Source organism: Lactuca saligna, chromosome 8 (genome assembly GCF_052625555.1).
Source record: "Lactuca saligna cultivar CGN05327 chromosome 8, ASM5262555v1, whole genome shotgun sequence".
Taxonomy (NCBI): domain Eukaryota; kingdom Viridiplantae; phylum Streptophyta; class Magnoliopsida; order Asterales; family Asteraceae; genus Lactuca; species Lactuca saligna.
Genome location: NC_136424.1, coordinates 2932147 through 2951478, shown reverse-complemented (window position 1 = coordinate 2951478; position 19332 = coordinate 2932147). Strand labels below are relative to the sequence as shown.

Here is a 19332-nt window from a genome sequence, read left to right as displayed (position 1 = left end):
CCCATCCTTGATATCCTGCAGATACTTCGGGAAACTTCATTTCTAATGCCCTTTATCATGACAATGGAAGAACTCTAAATCCTTTGGGTTGGAAGAGGGAGCAGCAGGATCACCGTTGGATCCATTCGAAGAAGGACCGTCATGGGACTTTCCCTTGTGGCTCTTAGAGGAGGATTTCCTATTCTTCTCCTTCCCATGTACAATGGACAGGACTTGGGTAACAACGGTAGGAGTGGGTACAATAGACTTGTCGTTTAAACCACTTTCATGGAACCAATGATTTCGTACCTTTCCTGCCGGGGTGAGTATAAAAACCGAAAAACCGAACAATAACCGTTAAAACCGAACCATATTAACCGAACCATTTTTAAAACCGCTTGATTTGGTTATATTTTTGATAACCGATATCTAGTGGTTCGGTTTTGGTTTTTATATGGTAATCAACCCTATATTAACTGAACCGCCTATATATATATATATATATATATATATATATATATATATATATATATATATATATATATATATTATAATAATAATAATAATAATAAATAGATTCCCTAGCAAATCTCAAAATCCAGCGTCTAATCGTCCATAAATATTGAATATACCAAAGCCCCAAATAAAATAAAACCCTTTGATTATTGCAATACCAGCGACATTCTACCCTTCTCGTTTTCTCCCTTCTTCTTCTTCAATCTTCATTGTCAGAAGTCCACTTGCAATCTTGCATATTACAAAATAGAAAAGTCTCTTTTTCATTCCCTTCAGATTCACTATTCAGGTATTTTTTTATATCCTTCTGCTATTTTTTTTGTGTGTTTTACTGTACTTTATGTCTTCATTCGTTCCATGTTTGTTTTTGAAGTTTGCTTTAGTGAGTTTAAATTCAAATCCCACTATTATGTGACCTCTTAGAATGCTAAACTCATATCCACAAATTCTAATGTGGATATACTTTCAGGAAATATTTAAAGTGCATCAAAAAAACAAAATACGAGTGGGATTGGAAATAAATAGTTTTTAATGCAAGCCTAAAATATTTAATTTCATTCACCCATTATGTGGATGTCATATTATCACTAATTCATTATGAATATATTTTCAGAAAATTTTATATGGAAGAAGCCACAAAAAAACAAAATACGAGTTTAAGGGATGAATTTGATCCAGTCATTGATGTTATAAATGAAAGCAGTGAACCGGCAAATGATATGGACAATGAAGATGAACACGCCAAAAATAAAAGTGGTCGGTCAAAGAGATCCTTCGTCTGGGATCACTTTAAGAAAGTTGAGGGTCGTAATGGTAAAGTTAAATGTGACTATTGTCAACTTATAATGGCTGGTGGTTCAAAGGAAAATGGTACGAGTGCTATGTCGTATCACTTGAAGAATGTATGTAGGCAGTCTCCATTTTACAAGAAAGAAGGAATGAAGAAACAAGCTACATTAAACTTCAAGCCAACAACAAAGGGGCAATCCGGGGGTACTTTGGCTTCTCATCACTTTAATCAAGAAAATGCTAGGAAATTCCTAGCAAGAATGTGTATTAAAGATATTAGGCCATTTAGTATAGTTGATGATGAGGGGTTTAGGGAATTTGTTTGGGAAATTAATCCCATGTTCAAAATTCCATCTAGGTGGACCGTTGCAAATGACTGTTTATCAATACATGAAGAAGAGCAAAAGAAGCTTAAAAAAATTCTAAAAAATTAAACTGTTTCTCTTACCACCAACACATGGACATCGGTTCAAAATTTTAATTACATGTGTCTTACAGCTCATTGGGTTTTGTCAAATACCCAACCATAAGGGTGTGACGATAGGAAAGTATGTTTATCGTTGCTTACAAGAATGGGGCATAGATCGAGTTTTTACAATAACCGTTGATAATGCTTCATCTAACGATGGAGCAATTAAATATTTAAGATCTATGTTAAAGGGATCTCGGTCTATATTAGATTGCAAATATTTGCACTTAAGATGTTGTGCCCATATCATCAACCTTGTGGTGAGAGATGGCTTAGATGAGCAATTTAGTAGAATTACTAAGATTAGAAATGCGGTTAAGTATGTGAGATCATCTCCTTCAAGGTATGACAACTTTAAAGAGTGTATTGAGTATGAAAAGATTGATTACAAAAGCAAACCATGTCTTGATGTAGAGACTCGATGAAATTCCACATTCTTAATGTTGGAAACAGCAGAGAAGTATTCAAAGGCATTTAATAGGTATTTTATATTATTGTTTTACTATACATTCTTATTACGATGTGTTATTGTTTGTTACTTTGGTGTTTATAGGCTTCAAGAGATTGATATCAATTATAGTTCTTACTTCTATAACGAAGGCGACGATGATGATGGTGAGAAGATTAGTACTAGAAAGAGAGAGAACTCAAAGAAGAATGATCGAGTTTTGGGAGCTCCCGAAGACGAGGACTGGGAAAAAGCTATGTATGAATTTTATTGTTTTCATTTAAGTGTGCTAATATGTATATATAATAATAGTCTGATTATATTAATTTGTTTTTCAATAGGAATTTTATGGATTTCTTACAAATTTTTTACAGTGTTACAAAAAAAGTGTTCGTTAATAAATATGTAACATCAAATTTGTTTGTTGGGGAGCTAGTCACGATGCATGCGGCCATATCAAATATGTGTTTAAACAAAGATGAAAAAAAGAGAGGTATGACGTTGTCGATGAAAGCGAAATATGATAAATATTGGGACAACTTGGATAACATGAATTTATTGTTGCATATTGCATTAGTTTTAGATCGTCGAAACAAGATGTTTTTTCTTGATTATTGTTTGGGGTTGATTTATGGTACCAATTCTGAAAAAAGCAATGAAGTAAATTAGCAAGTGCTAGAAACTTTAAAGGAGTTATTTATTCAATACAAGAAAATGACGGATAAATAAAATGAGAAAAAGACAATTGGTTCTTCAACAGCTACAATTGCATCCTTTAGTAGTTTTGTAGATCTAGATTTGGATGATGGTTATGCTAAATATTTGGAAAATCGTGGAAAATGTATTAATAATACTGAATTGGATATATATTTAGCTGATACAACGGAAAAGAAAATAAAGGGAGATAATTTTGATGTACTAAGTTGGTGGAATCGCAATTCGGGCAAGTACCCTATACTTTCTCAAATTGCAAAAGATGTTGTGCGAATGCCAATTTCAACCGTTGTTAGTGAGTCGGCATCTAGTACCGGTGGTAGGGTTATTGACAAATTTAGAAGTTCTCTTACACCAAAGATCGCCGAAGCGTTGATATGCACACAAGATTGGCTACGTTCTACACCATCAGATTTGTGAGAGACAACTATTCATGGACTACAACTACAAGAACTAATGGTGAATTTGGAGAAACTAGAAATTGGTAACCACTAACATTTTCCTCGTTTAATGAGTTATATTTTGTAATCTTTTTCCATATAAATTTTAACAAGTTGTGAAATAATGTTTATTTTAGATTACTTTTCAAAGAGAACAAAATCATGTAATGATTCGTTCATGGATGAGGATTGAAGATTCAAGATTGAAGAATTTTTTTTTTTTTTTGCATAACTAGAAATTAGTACAATGATATTTTTCTCTTTGACATTTGGATCACCTTTAGTAGTAAATGGTTCTAAACTTTAGTAGTAAATGATTAAATGACTATTGACTTTGCATTTATAGTTGACATTTCATGTTTTTTTCTTAATTTTAGTAGTAAATGCATTTCTTGTTTTTAGTAGTTGATAGTTTTGAGAAAATTAGTAAAACAACCAATTTTCTAAGCAATGTAATTTTTGTTTGCTTATATTTTAAGGCAATGAATTTTACTTTTCTTTGAAATAAATTTACTTTTTATAACCTTTTTGGTTAACCAATAATCACACTTGAATTAACCACTTAACCATTAACCATAACCGATTTTAACCACCTAGTAATGGTTAACAAAATGTATTAATCGAATAATTTGGTTATGGTTCGGTTTTTGCTATTAACCGCTCCATACACACTCCTACCGAACAATTTGATGGTACCTTTCCATCAAGTCTCGATGCATCTCAAATGGCCAGAAGTCCTCATAGGACCTCGGACGCTCAAGAGTCATAGTTGCAATCATGATATACGACACATTTTTTGTGTCCTTCTCATGAGCCCTATACTTAGCCAATTGCTCGGGAGTAGCAGTTTCTTCATTAATCTCCTTTAGCTCTTTGTTAAGGACATATTCTTTGTCCTCGTATTGAAGGGTCATACGTATGTTACGAATCCAATCATTGAAGTTGGTTACATCGAAGATTAACCTCCCACATAAGTTCATGAGGGAGAAAGAGCCAGAAGAGTTGGAGCCAGAAGCGTTGGAGGTAGACATCTGAAAAAGAAGAACAAGTTTAATTAGATAAAAAAAATCCTTAATATGACACCCAAATGAAATATTAAAACTAGGACCCTAACACAATAATTCACAATTCATAAAATGGATATCGTAATCTAATTGTAAATTATTTGAAGGGAGGTAAATAATGATCTACCAATTTCACCACCCAAAAACAAAATTTTGAAAGAATTTAAATTTTATGAAATTCCTAGTTCTTTGAGATTCATTGAAATTTTCAATGGCATGTTTCAATCTCGGTTATGCCCTTCAAGTTTGTGACAGAGATACCGAGGATTACAAACAAGGTGTGAATAACCATGCAAATGTGATCGGTACTCTCGATGTCATTTCTCACCTAATCAATGTGCCGGTTAGCCGCACACGCTCCATTGATCTATGATAAACATCGAGCTACCCTTTGCCACCTTTGTTAGTCTCAAATTAGTGTGTCGGTTAGCCATACACGCTCCACTAACTACTTGGCAAGGTGCAAAGTGCAATTTCATGAAATAACATCATTTTCACATTTTTCCTGAAGTAACTAAGATTGAGAATTTATGAGAACATTTAGTTACTTTATAATGTCATTATACTTATTAATGAGTAATTAGTTGTCCTATCCAACCCGTTCGGTTAACGACCCTCTACCAATCAAGGAAGCGGTAGGGGTGGCAAAAAAACCCGAACCCGACGGGGAAACCCGCAACCCGATCATTTCGGGTCGGGTAACGGATCGTTATCGGGTTTTTTTATCGGGTTCGGGGCAGGGAGTGGGTTATCCTCGCCCCGCCCCGCCCTGATTATATATATATATATATATATATATATATATATATATATATATATATATATATATGTTCAAAAAATTTTGTTGTTAATTGTACACTTTCAAATATAAAATATTTATCGTGGACAATTTTTTTAGTTATTAACAATCTGGTGTTAATGATCATTTTTATGTGTTTTGACGTATTAAACAAAACTTAAATCAAATAATTTTTTATATAACGTCCAGTTTATTTTATTAAAGTGATGCATCATGTTTTTAATTTAAAAGAGTTGCTAGAACATGTATATTTTATAAGACATTGGGGTACCCTAAAAGAGAATAAAGATTTCGTTATCAATTGTTGTAAACCCGATAAGATACCAGAAAACCCGACGGGGAAACCCGAAACCCAATGGGGCGCCCCGATAAGATACCCGAAATTTATCGGGGCGGGTTTGGGAATCCACGCCCCGCCCCGAACCCGCCCCATTGCCATTCCTAGGAAGCGGTGGGTGAGAGTGGACACCCATTCAACCGCTATTTTATAGGCAGATTCCTTATACCCCCCTTATAGATTGGCTTCGTGAATGAGTTCTACTAATGGTAAGACTGACTTGTCTTATACACACACACATACACACACACACACATATATACATATATATATATATATATATATATATATATATATATATATATATAAGTATTAATCATTTAATATTATAATAGTATAAGGGTTGAATTTTAAACTTTTAAACTCTAGGGTTTAGAATTTAAATATTTCATAATCAAAACTTTTTAATCGGTGATTTATATTTCAAAACTTGAGGGTAAATTTTGAAACTTCTCAAAATCTCTTAGATCAAATTTGAAAACAATTAAATAATCATATAATTAATCTTAATCACAAATTTTGACCTAATTCATTTGTATGGCAAGATAATTCAAATTGAATAATACAAACAATTAGTTTATCATATAATCTAGTAATTATCTTAAAATTTAACAATTATCTTTTAATTGAATGGAATAATCATTACCATATCATAAAATCGAACTTTATTGGTCAAAACAGTTTTTTGTAATAATCCTAATCCAATTCTGGTCAAAATCCCGAAAAATCTGGCAACAGACGAGTCGAATCGTCGAGCCAGGCAATGTACTCGTCGAGTTCATCAGGCAGGTTGCATATTTCGATTTGCTTCAGCTTTGAACAGTTAATCAATGCATAAATATAAAAGAAAACACCCTAAGCTTTGATATCATCGATGGGTTTTGAGCACTACAATAATCCTATGGTGCACATGCAACCCTAATGCTTTGGATGTAGGTTTTCTCAAGCTATACATGCAATATTGAATTATCCAAAGCATAAACCCTAACTAACATACAATTAATGAGATTTAAAACATAAAACAAGTCAAATGAATACCTCTTTGTTGTAGCTTGCAATCCTTGACCTTCAAGAGCTTAGTGCCTCAAATATAATACGCCTAATAAGTCACAAACACCAAAAGCAGTGGAAAATTATGTGAGAGAGGTTAGGAAGCACTCAAAATCGGCTAGAGTTTCTCTTAGAAGCATATGGGTCAAATTTGGGTGTGCTAGGGGATCTATTTATAGTGTAGGATCCTTGCTTAGGCCTTAAGCAATCCAATAACCCCTATGATAGGCCCTTGGACGAAATCTTCAAGGACTCTCACATAGATTTCGTCCAACCCTAATCAATATGGATCATTAGTCCAAACTATAAGTATTACTGATTTACCTAATCAGTCACTGTTAATTTAATCGGTCTTTTTTTTATCACTAAATTAATTCCAAATCAATTCTTGGTCAATACTAATTAAATAATATGATTTCTCAATTATTATATTATTATTATTATATATTAATAAATCACAATTAACCTCTTTCTCAAATATCCATCCTATCAAATTGTTATGGTGAAGGCAACCCAAAATAACCATGCTACTATCGGATCAAGTACATACCAATTATAGTTATGGGCTTAGGCACTTAATCCAACAATGTATATGTCTTCTATTCTTCCATAAGTTTTGAAGACGTCTCTAATAGTGAATCTTCTTGTGCCCATAGGGATGTTCGAGACATAGTAGGAGGATAACGCCTTGTTGGCGTTTAGATCGGATTTCCTTCGGTGGACTTTCATCCATCCCTCGTTGCTCTCCTTGTGACCGTCGGGCTTCATAGAGAGAGAAACTATCGGTTATCCTTAATTCAATGTTAAAAATGTGTTTTTATTTAATTTAATAAATTCAGACCATAAATAAACATAAAATTGATTCTAACTAAACCGCTCACTTTCTTAATTTTCGGTTCAATGAGACTTGATGGTGCAAACTAACTTAAAACATCCATTTGAGAACTAATAAAAAAAACAAAGAAAAAAAAAACATTGGATCGCGAGAGAGAAATTAGAGGAGAATGAATAAGCAATCGACGCGCTTCTTCATTCCCATCAATTGACGCAAACGCTTTCCAATTTCCATAACATCTCTGATCTATCATTTCTCTCGCAACGCATTCGCATCGATCTTTTCCTGGTACGTACTCTCTCCAGCTCCATTTTTGTTACACTATTTCCGTCAATCTGATTTCATATTTTTGTAAATTTGTGTTGTCTGTTGGATAGAACATTATTCGAATATCTGTTCGTTTTGATACTGATCTTTACCCCAATCTGTCCTATATCTAGGTCGTTGTGATCTATCTGTGGTATTTGTTGTTCTGATTGTGTGTTTTAATGTCGGTTTTTTGTGGTGTAAGGAATTGGGGAAAAGAGGAAGAAACCTATCTATGATCCTGCTTCGTTAAATTATAGTAGTTAGTGATTATGCTGTCTATATTAGGAAAATGATGCGATGAACGATCTAATATACGAACTCGGATTTTGGATCGGAACTTCCATTGATATTTAAGTAATTGTGTCTATAAATGTCAATACGATGGACTCCTTATGGAGAAACTAGATACAGACAAATAGGTAATTTGATCAGGTGAACCTTTTTCTTGGATCACAGATCTTACCTTCATAAGGGTTTGGATCACCAAGAACTAATCCACATTATGATTTATATCAGGCCGGTTTTAAACATTCATACGATTGTTTAAGATACATGAGTGCTAAGTTGGTGTTTAGTCTTGAAATATTAGGTGTTGATTGAACTGTCACTGATTCATATCAATCCAAACTTTAAATTTCTTATTTCTCAGATAAACTCGAACGCTTGGAGAGTAACCAGGAAGATTCTGAAACTTGTTGTGGCAACTGGGAAGGAGGAAATCCTTTCTATATTCAAGCACATAATAATATCCTTCCCATTAGTAAGCTCTGCTCGATTTGATCCAATTGAAATCTTCATGAGAGATGTTCTTTCTGAATGTTTAAATTTTTAATGCCAGGATGCTCGGAAAACTTTTATAAGATCGGCCACTGTTTGATCTTCATTCCTCAACTGTTAAATCTCTGAACGCTTTCATTCCATTTTTTCCTAGGGTTTATCACAGTATGTCTCTAACAAGTGTTAGCGACAAGGAGGTGGATATCGTGATCGGTGCTTTCCGATCTGATCTGACGTCGTTCATGGAGGAATGGCGACCTATATTCTCTCGATTCCACTTAATAATCGTGAAGGATCCAGATCTTAAAGAGCTAAAACTAGCCGAAGGTTTTGATGTTCGTGTCTACACAGAGGCCGATATAGTCAAAGTCGTCGGTCCTTCTAAAATCGCTCTGTTTTCCGGCTACTCCTGTCGCTATTTCGGCTATCTCGTTTCCGATAAAAAGTATATTATTTCGATCGACGATGACTGCACGCCAGCTAAAACAAACAACGGTGATCTGGTAGACATAGTCGCCGGACACATCAACAACCTTAAAACTCCGGCGACACCTTTCTTCTTCAATACTCTCTACGATCCGTATCAGAAGGGATCCGATTTTGTTCGTGGATACCCGTTTAGTCTACGTAGCGGCGTACCTTGTGCGATTTCATGTGGGCTTTGGCTTAATGTAGCAGACTATGATGCACCGACACAAGCTCTGAAACCAGATCTGAAGAACACGAGGTATGTCGATGCTGTTTTGACGGTTCCCTCAAAGGCAATGATGCCGATGAGTGGAATCAACATCGCGTTTGACCGGGAGCTGGTGGGCGCCGTCGTGATGCCGGCGTTGAAGCTGGTGAAGGAAGGGAAGGTCCGGTGGGAGACGATGGAGGATATATGGTGTGGTCTTGTGGTGAAAGTGGTGTGTGATCATTTGCAGTTGGGTGTGAAAAGTGGGATTCCGTATGTTTGGAGGAACGAAAAGGGGAGTGCGGTGGAGAGTTTGAGGAAAGAGTGGGAAGGTGTGAAGCTGATGGAGGAGGTGGTTCCGTTTTTTGAGACATTGAAGCTGTCTCCGGAGGCAGTGACGGCGGAGGATTGTGTGATGGAGGTGGCTGCGGCGGTGAAGGAGCGGCTGGGATCATCAAATGCGGTGTTTTCCGGTGCTGCTGAGACGATGGTAGAATGGGTAAAGCTCTGGAATGCTGTCAAGTCCCAGGCTTAACTGTTTTTTCATTTTTTTTTTTTTTTTCTGACTCTTGGTTATGTTAGGGTTCATTTTGTTCTAATAAGCACTTAATAGACGTTTAATTCTGGAGAATTAAAAAGTGTATTTGGCGTTTAGTTAATTTTTTTTAATCAACTAATAGTTAACACGTGATCTTTGACTTGGACATGGGTTTAGGATCTATAACGTTGATCAAAGGTTTGATTTAATATTTTTTTTGTTATTTATAGACAATATAATATTTTATTTTTTGGAGTTGTAAAGATGTGGTGGTGTTTTTTTATTTCTGAAAATATGTGAAGGCCACATTCTCATTTATAATCATTTAACATGTCGATGATTAAGGATGGTTTGTTTTGGGTTAATTTACATGTACACTCGAAAATGTTTAGACTTCAAGAGCGATGTTAGTCTAAACATTATAAAATTTGAGGTTAATCCTTGTTATTTAAGAAAATATATTAATTTTTATTTTGAGGTGTTTAACAAAATAACAAATTCTATTAAAATCATTAAGTTTTTATAAAAAATCGATTTTGAAGCGTTTTAGAGTCGTTTTAATTCCATTTTGTAGAATTATTATCGACACCACCAGTTTTGTTTTCATACGTCTCCAAATATATAGGTACTTTTAATGGCTAATAACTTAATAGGTTTATTTTTTTATAAGATGATAAATATCTTCCTATTAAATGTTCTTACTTTCATTCTACATACAAGATTATCACAAATGTCAAAATGAAAGGATAATATGTATCAAATTAGTATTTTACACGTAACAATCATTAAATGGGTAAAAATATAAAATAGGAATATGTTTCATTTTTTATTTTGTATTAGTATTTAGTTATTTAATCGTTTTTGTCCATATATGATTATTTAATTTTTTTTTTATTCATATTCAGTCTTTATAACCAGTTACTTTAATTTTGCATAAGTTCTCGAGTTTTAGAGTGTAATATAATTTTCAGTTTGCATAAGTTTAATCTTTTACTTTTTGTTTACATTTAGTCCTTATGATGAGTTTCTTCAGGTTTTGTTCATTAAGATAAATGAAACCGAAACCGAATACATCTTCTCTTTGGAGAAAACTAAGAAACCAACATTATTTGATTAATTCATGAATTAGGTTAATGATATATGTGAGGACGAGCCACTAATGAGAACGTCTTATTAATGATTATCACACGGAGAATGTCATGAGCAAAAACATGAAACCGATCATAAGAACTAAATATATACAAATTGAAAATTATATTACCATATTAACTCATTTTTCCGGCTTAACGCTAGTTATAAGAACTGAATGTGGACAAAAAAGTTAAATTGTCAGAAACAAACAAAAAAATTCAATGATTAAATGTGTACAAAATAAAAAATACATTCCCTTGTAACGTCATTATCCTCATTGTTATAAAGAAAGAAAAAGTCATCAAATTATCAAATATATTATATTTATCTATTATCATACAAAACAAATAATTTTCGTGTAAGATTTTTGAAAGGAATGTATATAACATAAGTATGAAGTAGTGGAAGTAGTGACTTAAATATAAACGAAAATAAAAAAGATCAATCATCCACATGTGGCCTTTCAATAAAAATACACCCAATATTCTTATTTCTTAATATGAATAATATATAGTATTTAATATATTACCCAACGAGGTCATATTCCTTTATTATATATTAACAAGGGAAGCGGAGAGAAAAGAAATGAATTCGAGAGAAAGGAATCAAGAGTGTTCCTGAGTTTATTTTTTGGAGTGATTTGAAAAGAAATGAAAAGAAATCACAACTTTTTTTCTCTCATAAACTTCCTCCCAAATCGTAGAGATTTGGAGAAAAGAGAATCATTGATAAAAGAAATCTCTATGATTACCAAACTACCCCCTATATTCACGCACAACATCACAGGAAAAAAAAATCATTGCTTCTCTAACAATGGTATAATTGTCCACTTTTAGTTTTCATTTTTTTCCTTCCAACTCAAGAACACAAAGAACAAATTTTTTTTTGTCTAGAACTCGGGAATAGAAAAAATACATTTTACCTTCTGTTCCTTTCTTTTCTTTCCATATTTCTCTTCTTTTCTTTTCTTTCCTTCACCTCGTTCCCAGGTTCAACTTAGGGGGTGTTTGGCTTAGTTTTTCATAACCTAAAAGTATTTTTTGGAAAAGTTATAAAAAGTCAGGTTTTCCTGACTTTTCCAAAAAATTCCTTTTCCGTGTATCAAAACTCCAAAAGTAACTTTTAAAACCAATTTTCTCAAACATTTTTTGCTTTTTTTTCTTTTCAAAAAGGATTTTTGGTTGCGAAAAACTAAGCCAAACACCCCCTTAACGAGAGAGGAAAAAAAGGAAATGAGAAGAAAATAAAATAAAATAAAATAAAAATTGTGTTCCCAAGTTTCATTAAATGAAGAATGCGGAATGATCATTTTCCTTCCTAACTTTCATTTTTCTTCCATTTCTCTCTAACTCGGAAACACAAAATACAAATTTCTTTTCTTTTCCTTTCTCTCTTTACTTTCTTTTTTCTTCTCTGCTACAACTCGGGAACTAGGCTAAATGAAACTCGAGAACAAGGGGTAATTGTCTTGTAATTAGACAAGATTATGAAAGATTTGTCTGTATTTGATAGTGGATATAACGAAGGAATATTAATTAGTGTATACACAGTTTTATACTACTGCTGGAGTATTAATTAAGTAATACTAGTAACTAATAATGTTATAATGCGTTTAAATGATTTATATTGAAAGAAATCGAATGCATGTGGGATGACTGACTGGTTCCTACCCTTTACATTTGGAAAAACATTTGTATCGGATGACATGTATAATATGATTCTTTTTTTTCACATCACCATCAACTCTATCATAATCAGAAATCATTTATTTTAAATGAATCATGAACACATCACATTGTTCATGAAGCATTACTATTACAATGAATGAATTTTAGCGTAATTCCAATATTTAGATTTCTTTCAACATAAACTTTATAAGAACCTTCCTATACATAACACAATCCACCCAAAAAGAAGAAAAAACAAGAGAAATACGAATCAAACAGGTCTCTCAACTCATATCAATTGTGTCAGAAAAGCTGAAAATAAAAAATTTACAGGTATTGACAAAAGTCAGGAGACCTGAATATGAAGTCAAGTACAGCCCAGACAATGTCTGACTGAGAGTGAGAAGTGTGCTGGATGTTTTGCAGGTGGAGACTGAGCTTTTCTGCGACCAAAATGCTTATGAAAAGCATCCACTGCACCTTTAACCCCATCTTCATCCGCCATGGCCTTTGCCAGTTCAGTAGCAGCTACTTTCACCTGTAAGTGTAAATAAGTAAATACATAAATTATGAGAAAAGTAAAAAAGTATAATTGTCTGTTTTACTTACGGCTGGCTTTAACATGAACTGTATTGCAGAAACCAATTTCTTGAGTGAGAAGTCCTCCACAGGAATTGGAGGGGGGCCTACTCCCCTTGCATGAACCTGCTTTCCCCAAAATGGTTGGTCTCCAAAGAAAGGAACCACAGTTGTTGGACACTGTTGTAATTTACATATACATTATTATAAAATTAAATAAAACAATACTTGGATTTTTTTTTTTTATATGATAATATAAAAGCAAGCTCACCGCAGCTTTAAGACCAGCAGCAGTTGTTCCAGCACCACCATGATGAACCTGCAAAAAATAAATAATTTTTATTTTTACAAAAATGAAAATGTATAAAAAAAAATTACGTACCACAGCAGCACATTGTAGGAATAGCCAATCGTGTGGAACATTATCCAGCAAGTATACAAAATCTTTCGACTTGGCCACTGCACATATATGTAAATATCAACAAACAAACTGTATTTTATATATATATATATATAATTAATGAGGTAGAAAAGTAGAGGAAGATAAAGATCTTACTTACAGTTTCCTAAACCACCCCAGCCTTTGTTGATGATACCTCGTTGCTGTGTAATTTGTAGGGCTTCCACAATTATCTTTGTCATTCCATCAGGGTCTTGAACAGGCTGTGTCATGTGTCATCAAATCAATTACAAACAGTTAAACTATATTGTATTGTTGCTGCTTTTAGTGGAGGAGTACTGGAGTTGTTGCTTTTAAGTGGTTGTATTATCTATTTAAGTAACGTTTGAGAGGAAAAAAAACTCACAAGGCTACCAAATCCAATGTAGATGGGCTTTTTACCATTTTGAAGCCATTCCAGTAGCGGATCTGGAGGTACATAAGTTGATGCAAGGTCTAAGAAACAGAAACCTACAACATCAATATGTGCACCCCAATCTGAAATTAATCAAATCAACAACACAAATCATTACTATACCATAACCATCCTCAATATATGTATAGAGAGACATACCTTTTGGTTTGGGAACAAGATGTGGACTCCAAATATATCCGTAAGGCAAATCATGTGGAGAACTATATGAACCACTTAAGTATGTAATAGGTCTTAGCTTCAGCTTTTTCTTCCTGAACTCATTAATTATATCTCGCATCCCCATCCAAATTAATGCATCAACAATCTGATATGACAGCTGCAACAAACAAGAACTTGAGGGAGTGTTTTATTAACAACAATAATAATAATAATGTTCCATCCCAATCCCATGACTACAATAATCAAAGTTGCTTACTCTATTTGCCACAGGTTGCCGAACACGTGAAAGAGGGTGTGAAAATTCACTTGTAGGCCTGAAGAAAATTAAATTAAAAATATAAAAAGAAGAATATCAGTAAAAGGATGGAGCTGACCCTATCTCTCCTAACTGGCACACTCAGAAAACTAAAAGAAGCAATAGAAGAAGAGACATATGAGTATCACGTACGTCCATGGCATAGTGAAAAAGATGTGGAGTGGAACGCTAAGTGCTTCTGCAACATGAGTATGACCTGAAAAAGCAATTTCATGTCACATTTCCTTAGTTGATTCACAATTTTAGTGGTATGTGATGTGGGTCCTACCGTATGCAGGAGGGTTAGCAATTATAGCATCAACATTGAATGGAACATTTGTGTCCAGATCAGGACTAGTACATGCAGGAAGTAAAGAAAATACAATCTCCTTTATTTGACTTCTTTGAATTGGTATTTCCGAAGGCTCTGATGGCAAAAATCCTTTGTTCTTCACCATGTCTACACAACAAATTCAACCCCATCACTAAAAAAAATTATAAGATAAAATTATATATATATAATATATATATGGCTACTTTCTTTACTTACATCCAGCAAGGACTTTGGGATCACCACCTAGAGGGAAAAATTCAAGGCCAGAAGCCTTGACAAATTCCTTGAAATTGGAGTGAGTTGCTAGTCTGACTCTATGACCATATTCCTGTAAACGTTTTCCAATGGCAACAAATGGTTGTACATCTCCCCTTGTTCCAACAATAAGCATAACAATCTGCAATGGAGGGAAATCTGGAATAGCTGTTGCATCAAAATCTCCATCTTTATCTTCATCCTCATCTTCATTAGTAGCAGCTTCAACTTTGGTACCAAAATCCAAGCTTTGTTGCCTGATTTCATCTGGAATTTCAAATTGCACTGTGCCATCAGCTCGAACACTAGCTAACCGATTCAGCCACTTGAGCTGCAGAAAATTACATTACATTTATGTTGTTTTTAATCATTCTTATTAAGTATTTATTTGAAAATAAGATGTGGTAACTGAAGAAGGGAAGAAGCCAAAACCTTCTTTTTTGTAGGTATTTTACTGTCAAAAAACTTGGCACCAAGTAGGCCATGGATTTTGTTTTGTTTAATTCTCCCATGTTGTTGTTGTTGTTGTTGTTGTTGACTACTGGTTGTCACTGATGATGTGTCTGGAGTAGAACTTCCACCCGGAAGATTTCGGTTAATAGACGCTGAGTAGACAACATTTGGAAGCTGTCAATTGATTGGTTAACAAATAGAATAAATTTCATTGTGGAAAATGGAGAAACTATTCAAGACATACATACTGGCACCCTTCACTTAATCTAAGAATCGATTGTTTATCCACTTTGTTGTTAGTTTACTATGATTTATTTATTTAATAGAAGGTGTAGTAATATTATGGATATCGCCTGCAGTTACTGTAAGAAACTCTTTTGAGGAATTAGAGTCTTGATGGGCAACTCTCTTGAGGAATTAAGAGTCTTGAAGTAAAATTCTTTATATATTTCTTCAGTTCAATCCATCATATCATTGGGAGAGGATTAACCAGAAGATCGTATGTCCTCAGGCCAAACATCAATTAACGAACAAAATGGCATCGTCCTCACACAAGTTATTTTCTGGCTTATTCCGAAATAGCCCCAATACGCATTAGTCAAAGCAATTAAGTTTGAAGAAAAAGACTCTTATTTTTTTTTTAGGGAGAGAGATGCTAAAATTTTCAACTATTCAGCAACCTTTAATGGAAAAACAACTACTCACCTAACTCTTCTAGTATTCTAGTCCTTGGAATAAATATTTTACAGATTCATACAAACACTCACTCGTTTCACAATCAGGGCGCTCTTTAAAACTCAAAATTAGCAACTCCTCCAACAATTATAATCACATTTGGTGTATAAATTCATCGGCTTAAAGTTGCATGCCATCCAGATATATGAAAACGAAAAAAGGGGAAACCTGAAGATAGACCGACATGTTGAGGCGGTTCGTCTGCGGCAGTTATCTCAACATCAGAATCGAGTTCCGGTGGGCTTTCAGACGTGACACTAGGAGATGAGCTTTGATTATGATGACCACCTTCGCCCACATCAGGGTAAGAATTCATGGCGATTGCTGTAGTACTTTAAGAAGAAAAAAAAAGGATTGGAAGTGCTTTTGTTGAAAGCTGAAAATTGGAAAAAGAGGGTTTTGGTTAGGAAGGAAGGAAGGAATATGTTCGGTTGTGACTGCCTGCTTGCTTACATCACATTCAAAGACAGGTGTTGGACTGTTGGTAAAGCAATGCCAACGAGGGAATTGGGTAGGAAATTTGAATGAGTTGGTGGTCACGTACGGGCTACGGCTATCTAGAATCAAAACATTTTTTTATTTTTTTATTCTAAATAAGCCCACTAACCTTAAATAGACCGGCCCACATATCTATAGGGATGGAATCTCGCAGGTTATGCAGCCCTCAAACCCGACCCTACCCGATTTAGGCCCCCTATGGCCCTATTAGTGATCCCGATTGTTTAATCAAAAAAAAAAAAAAAACATGTATCCAATGTGAACTCGCTGCCTTAACTCAACTTGACCTAGGAATTCCCAAGTTGATAAGTATAGAAACAAAGTGTTTACAAACACTAGGTTATGAATAACCATAGTCCTTAACCTTTATATATATATATATATATATATATATATATATATATATATATATATATATATATATATATATATATATATAACTAAAGTAATCCTTTGGTTTCAAGTTGTTTTAGGAAAATATCAGTAATAATTGTGATGATCTATATGTTATTAGTTTAATGAGTTTTAAGACTAATTCATTTATGTTATTAGTTTAAGTATTAAGGTGGAGAGAGTACTTTTCCCTTGACCATCTAAAGTCACTTGCCTTCTAGGTGTTATATTAATTTTTTTTTCTTTTACTTCCATCACTCCTAACCCACAACATATAATTAATACCATCCAACTCACTCCCAATGTATAAGTACAACATATGGTATAAGTTCGGAGAGAAAGAGATGAACGGGTTCACCTTGATGGTGAAGCCACCCAACCTTTGTCTAGAATGTAAGTACAACATACTGTACCTCACCCATATAGTGTCACTCTTACCATCCTTAGAATTTAGCTATTAAGTTTGCTGATATAAAATTTTAAAATTCGCCTAATATCTACAATTTCTTCCATCAACTTTCATATCTTCACTATATTAGTTTAATAATAACACTCTTTATTGACATTAGTTTAATAATCATTTTGTTAATGATGTAATTCAACATCCAATAGCATTTTTCAACTTTAGAAAAACATATGGTTGATGTATATATTTTGTTATCTATAGATATTTTTTTCTAAATTGAACTTGGAAATAAATATGTTAAAGGAATCCATACCACATCCAGTGGTGAGTGAAAACAAGATTTTTTTTTCTTTTTTGTAAATAGTAGGCCTGTGTAGCATCCTGATGTTGAAGTATTTTCAAATTTTAACCCTAAGTATGAAGATTATTGCATTTTAGCCATGTGTGTGAGAAGTGTTGCAAAATGGTCCTTAGTGGCATTTTTTGTAAATATCGGGTGTGGGGCATGTATGTTGGGCGCCTGGGCATACGTGGCAGGATCTCAAACCCTAATTTTTAGGGTTTGGACCCTATTTAAACATCTTTATGGTCTCCAAGTCTTTTCTCTCATCAACCTCCATTGTTTCACTTAACCTTAGCAAACCTTAGTTCCTTGTTTGAGCATTCTTAACCTTTGGTGTACATTTCAGTGACCTTGAAGGAGAAGGAATGAAGTGGAATCACCTTGGAAGCTTAAATAAGCTTTGGATTTAGAATCATCATCTATCTAGCAACCTCCACGATGTATAAAGTTCTGAACTTGGCTTGTATTTATTTAGTTCTTGTTAGCTCTTGAGTCTTGAAGCATTTTGGTTCCAAATCTTGACACATATGAGTATGGCATACTCTATGTAACATCCCAAATTTCCAATAAAAAATTCATTTTTAATTAATAAAAACCATTCTAAATACATAATATTTCAACCACATTTGTTTTTCAAAAATCCATAACATCAAATAAATTATCCAAAAACATCAGAGTGTCCCAACAAAATGTCGGAGAGTGCATGTCGCGTCAACACGCGGGGCCCTTGCCCTTAGGCTCCAAAGTACCTGAAACAACCAACAAACTGTAAGCTAATGCTTAGTGAGTTCCCCAAAGCATACCCCACACAATCCACATAATCATATAAACCATATTAGCTATATCAGTTACGCAAACCACATAAGCCATGCATATAACATATAAGGATTCCCTGGAAACCCTCCAGGGTCTTATTCCGAGTGTCATGGGAACCCCGACATGGTCTTAGCCCAATGCCTCGAGAACCCCTGAGGTTTTTTACTAAGGATGCCCTGGAAACCCTCCAGGGTCTTATACCCTAATGCCTTGTGAACCTCCCGAGGTCTTTACCTAGGATGCCGTAGAAACCCTCCAAAGTCTTACACCTAAATGTCTTGTGTTACACCCCCAAACCGAATTGGCGGAAACATTCGGGGTGGAGGATGTCATGTACAGTATCATAGCAATGCATAATAGTAAAACAAGCAACAACATCATCAATTGCATTAATAGTATAATATGTACATGTATGTTCTGAATGTACTTGTAAGACACCAAAAATATATATCAAAATAAAAGACGAGTCTGAAAGTGCTTCGTCTTCTCAAAACTTGGCCATATGTATCTATCTACTGCTGACCTGAGAATACAAGTTATTTTGAAAGAGAGGATCAGCATTTAAGTTGGTGAGTTCATAAGTATTTTAGTCTCAAAAGTTTGTATAAGCTTGAAGAAAGTGCTTGTAAATGTTTGTTGTAAATGTTTGAAAC

At 34.1% G+C, this 19332-nt stretch overlaps 3 protein-coding genes across 6 annotated transcripts; 2 read left to right on the top strand and 1 right to left on the bottom strand.

The window, feature by feature from the left end:
* The first annotated feature begins 1118 nt into the window (after positions 1 to 1118).
* Positions 1119 to 1718, top strand: LOC145008676 (zinc finger BED domain-containing protein RICESLEEPER 4-like). Its single transcript, XM_078967278.1, has one exon. The coding sequence runs from the start codon at positions 1119 to 1121 to the stop codon at positions 1716 to 1718; it is 600 nt and encodes a 199-aa protein (XP_078823404.1).
* Positions 1719 to 7554: 5836 nt separating this feature from the next.
* Positions 7555 to 9908, top strand: LOC145011546 (putative UDP-arabinopyranose mutase 5). Of its 2 annotated transcripts, none has more exons than XM_078970285.1 (3): positions 7555 to 7728; positions 8399 to 8509; positions 8681 to 9908. In XM_078970285.1, exon 3 carries the CDS (start codon positions 8694 to 8696, stop codon positions 9735 to 9737), a length of 1044 nt encoding a protein of 347 aa, XP_078826411.1. In that variant the 5' UTR covers positions 7555 to 7728; positions 8399 to 8509; positions 8681 to 8693; the 3' UTR covers positions 9738 to 9908. The 2 variants fall into 2 exon arrangements, with proteins under 2 accessions (XP_078826411.1, XP_078826410.1); XM_078970284.1 differs by having other exon boundaries at positions 8588 to 9908.
* Positions 9909 to 12615: 2707 nt separating this feature from the next.
* LOC145012247 (sterol 3-beta-glucosyltransferase UGT80A2-like) lies at positions 12616 to 16679 on the bottom strand. Of its 3 annotated transcripts, none has more exons than XM_078971044.1 (13): positions 16392 to 16679; positions 15468 to 15640; positions 14997 to 15366; positions 14736 to 14906; positions 14600 to 14663; positions 14408 to 14465; positions 14131 to 14308; positions 13924 to 14027; positions 13678 to 13780; positions 13500 to 13576; positions 13389 to 13436; positions 13148 to 13297; positions 12616 to 13076 (listed from the first exon to the last, which is right to left on the bottom strand). In XM_078971044.1, the coding sequence occupies exons 1-13, from the start codon at positions 16537 to 16539 to the stop codon at positions 12906 to 12908; spliced, it is 1815 nt and encodes a 604-aa protein (XP_078827170.1). In that variant the 5' UTR covers positions 16540 to 16679; the 3' UTR covers positions 12616 to 12905. The 3 variants fall into 3 exon arrangements, with proteins under 3 accessions (XP_078827170.1, XP_078827169.1, XP_078827171.1); XM_078971043.1 differs by having other exon boundaries at positions 13924 to 14054; positions 16392 to 16677; XM_078971045.1 differs by having other exon boundaries at positions 13924 to 14054; positions 15468 to 15662; positions 16392 to 16543.
* Positions 16680 to 19332: the final 2653 nt, after the last annotated feature.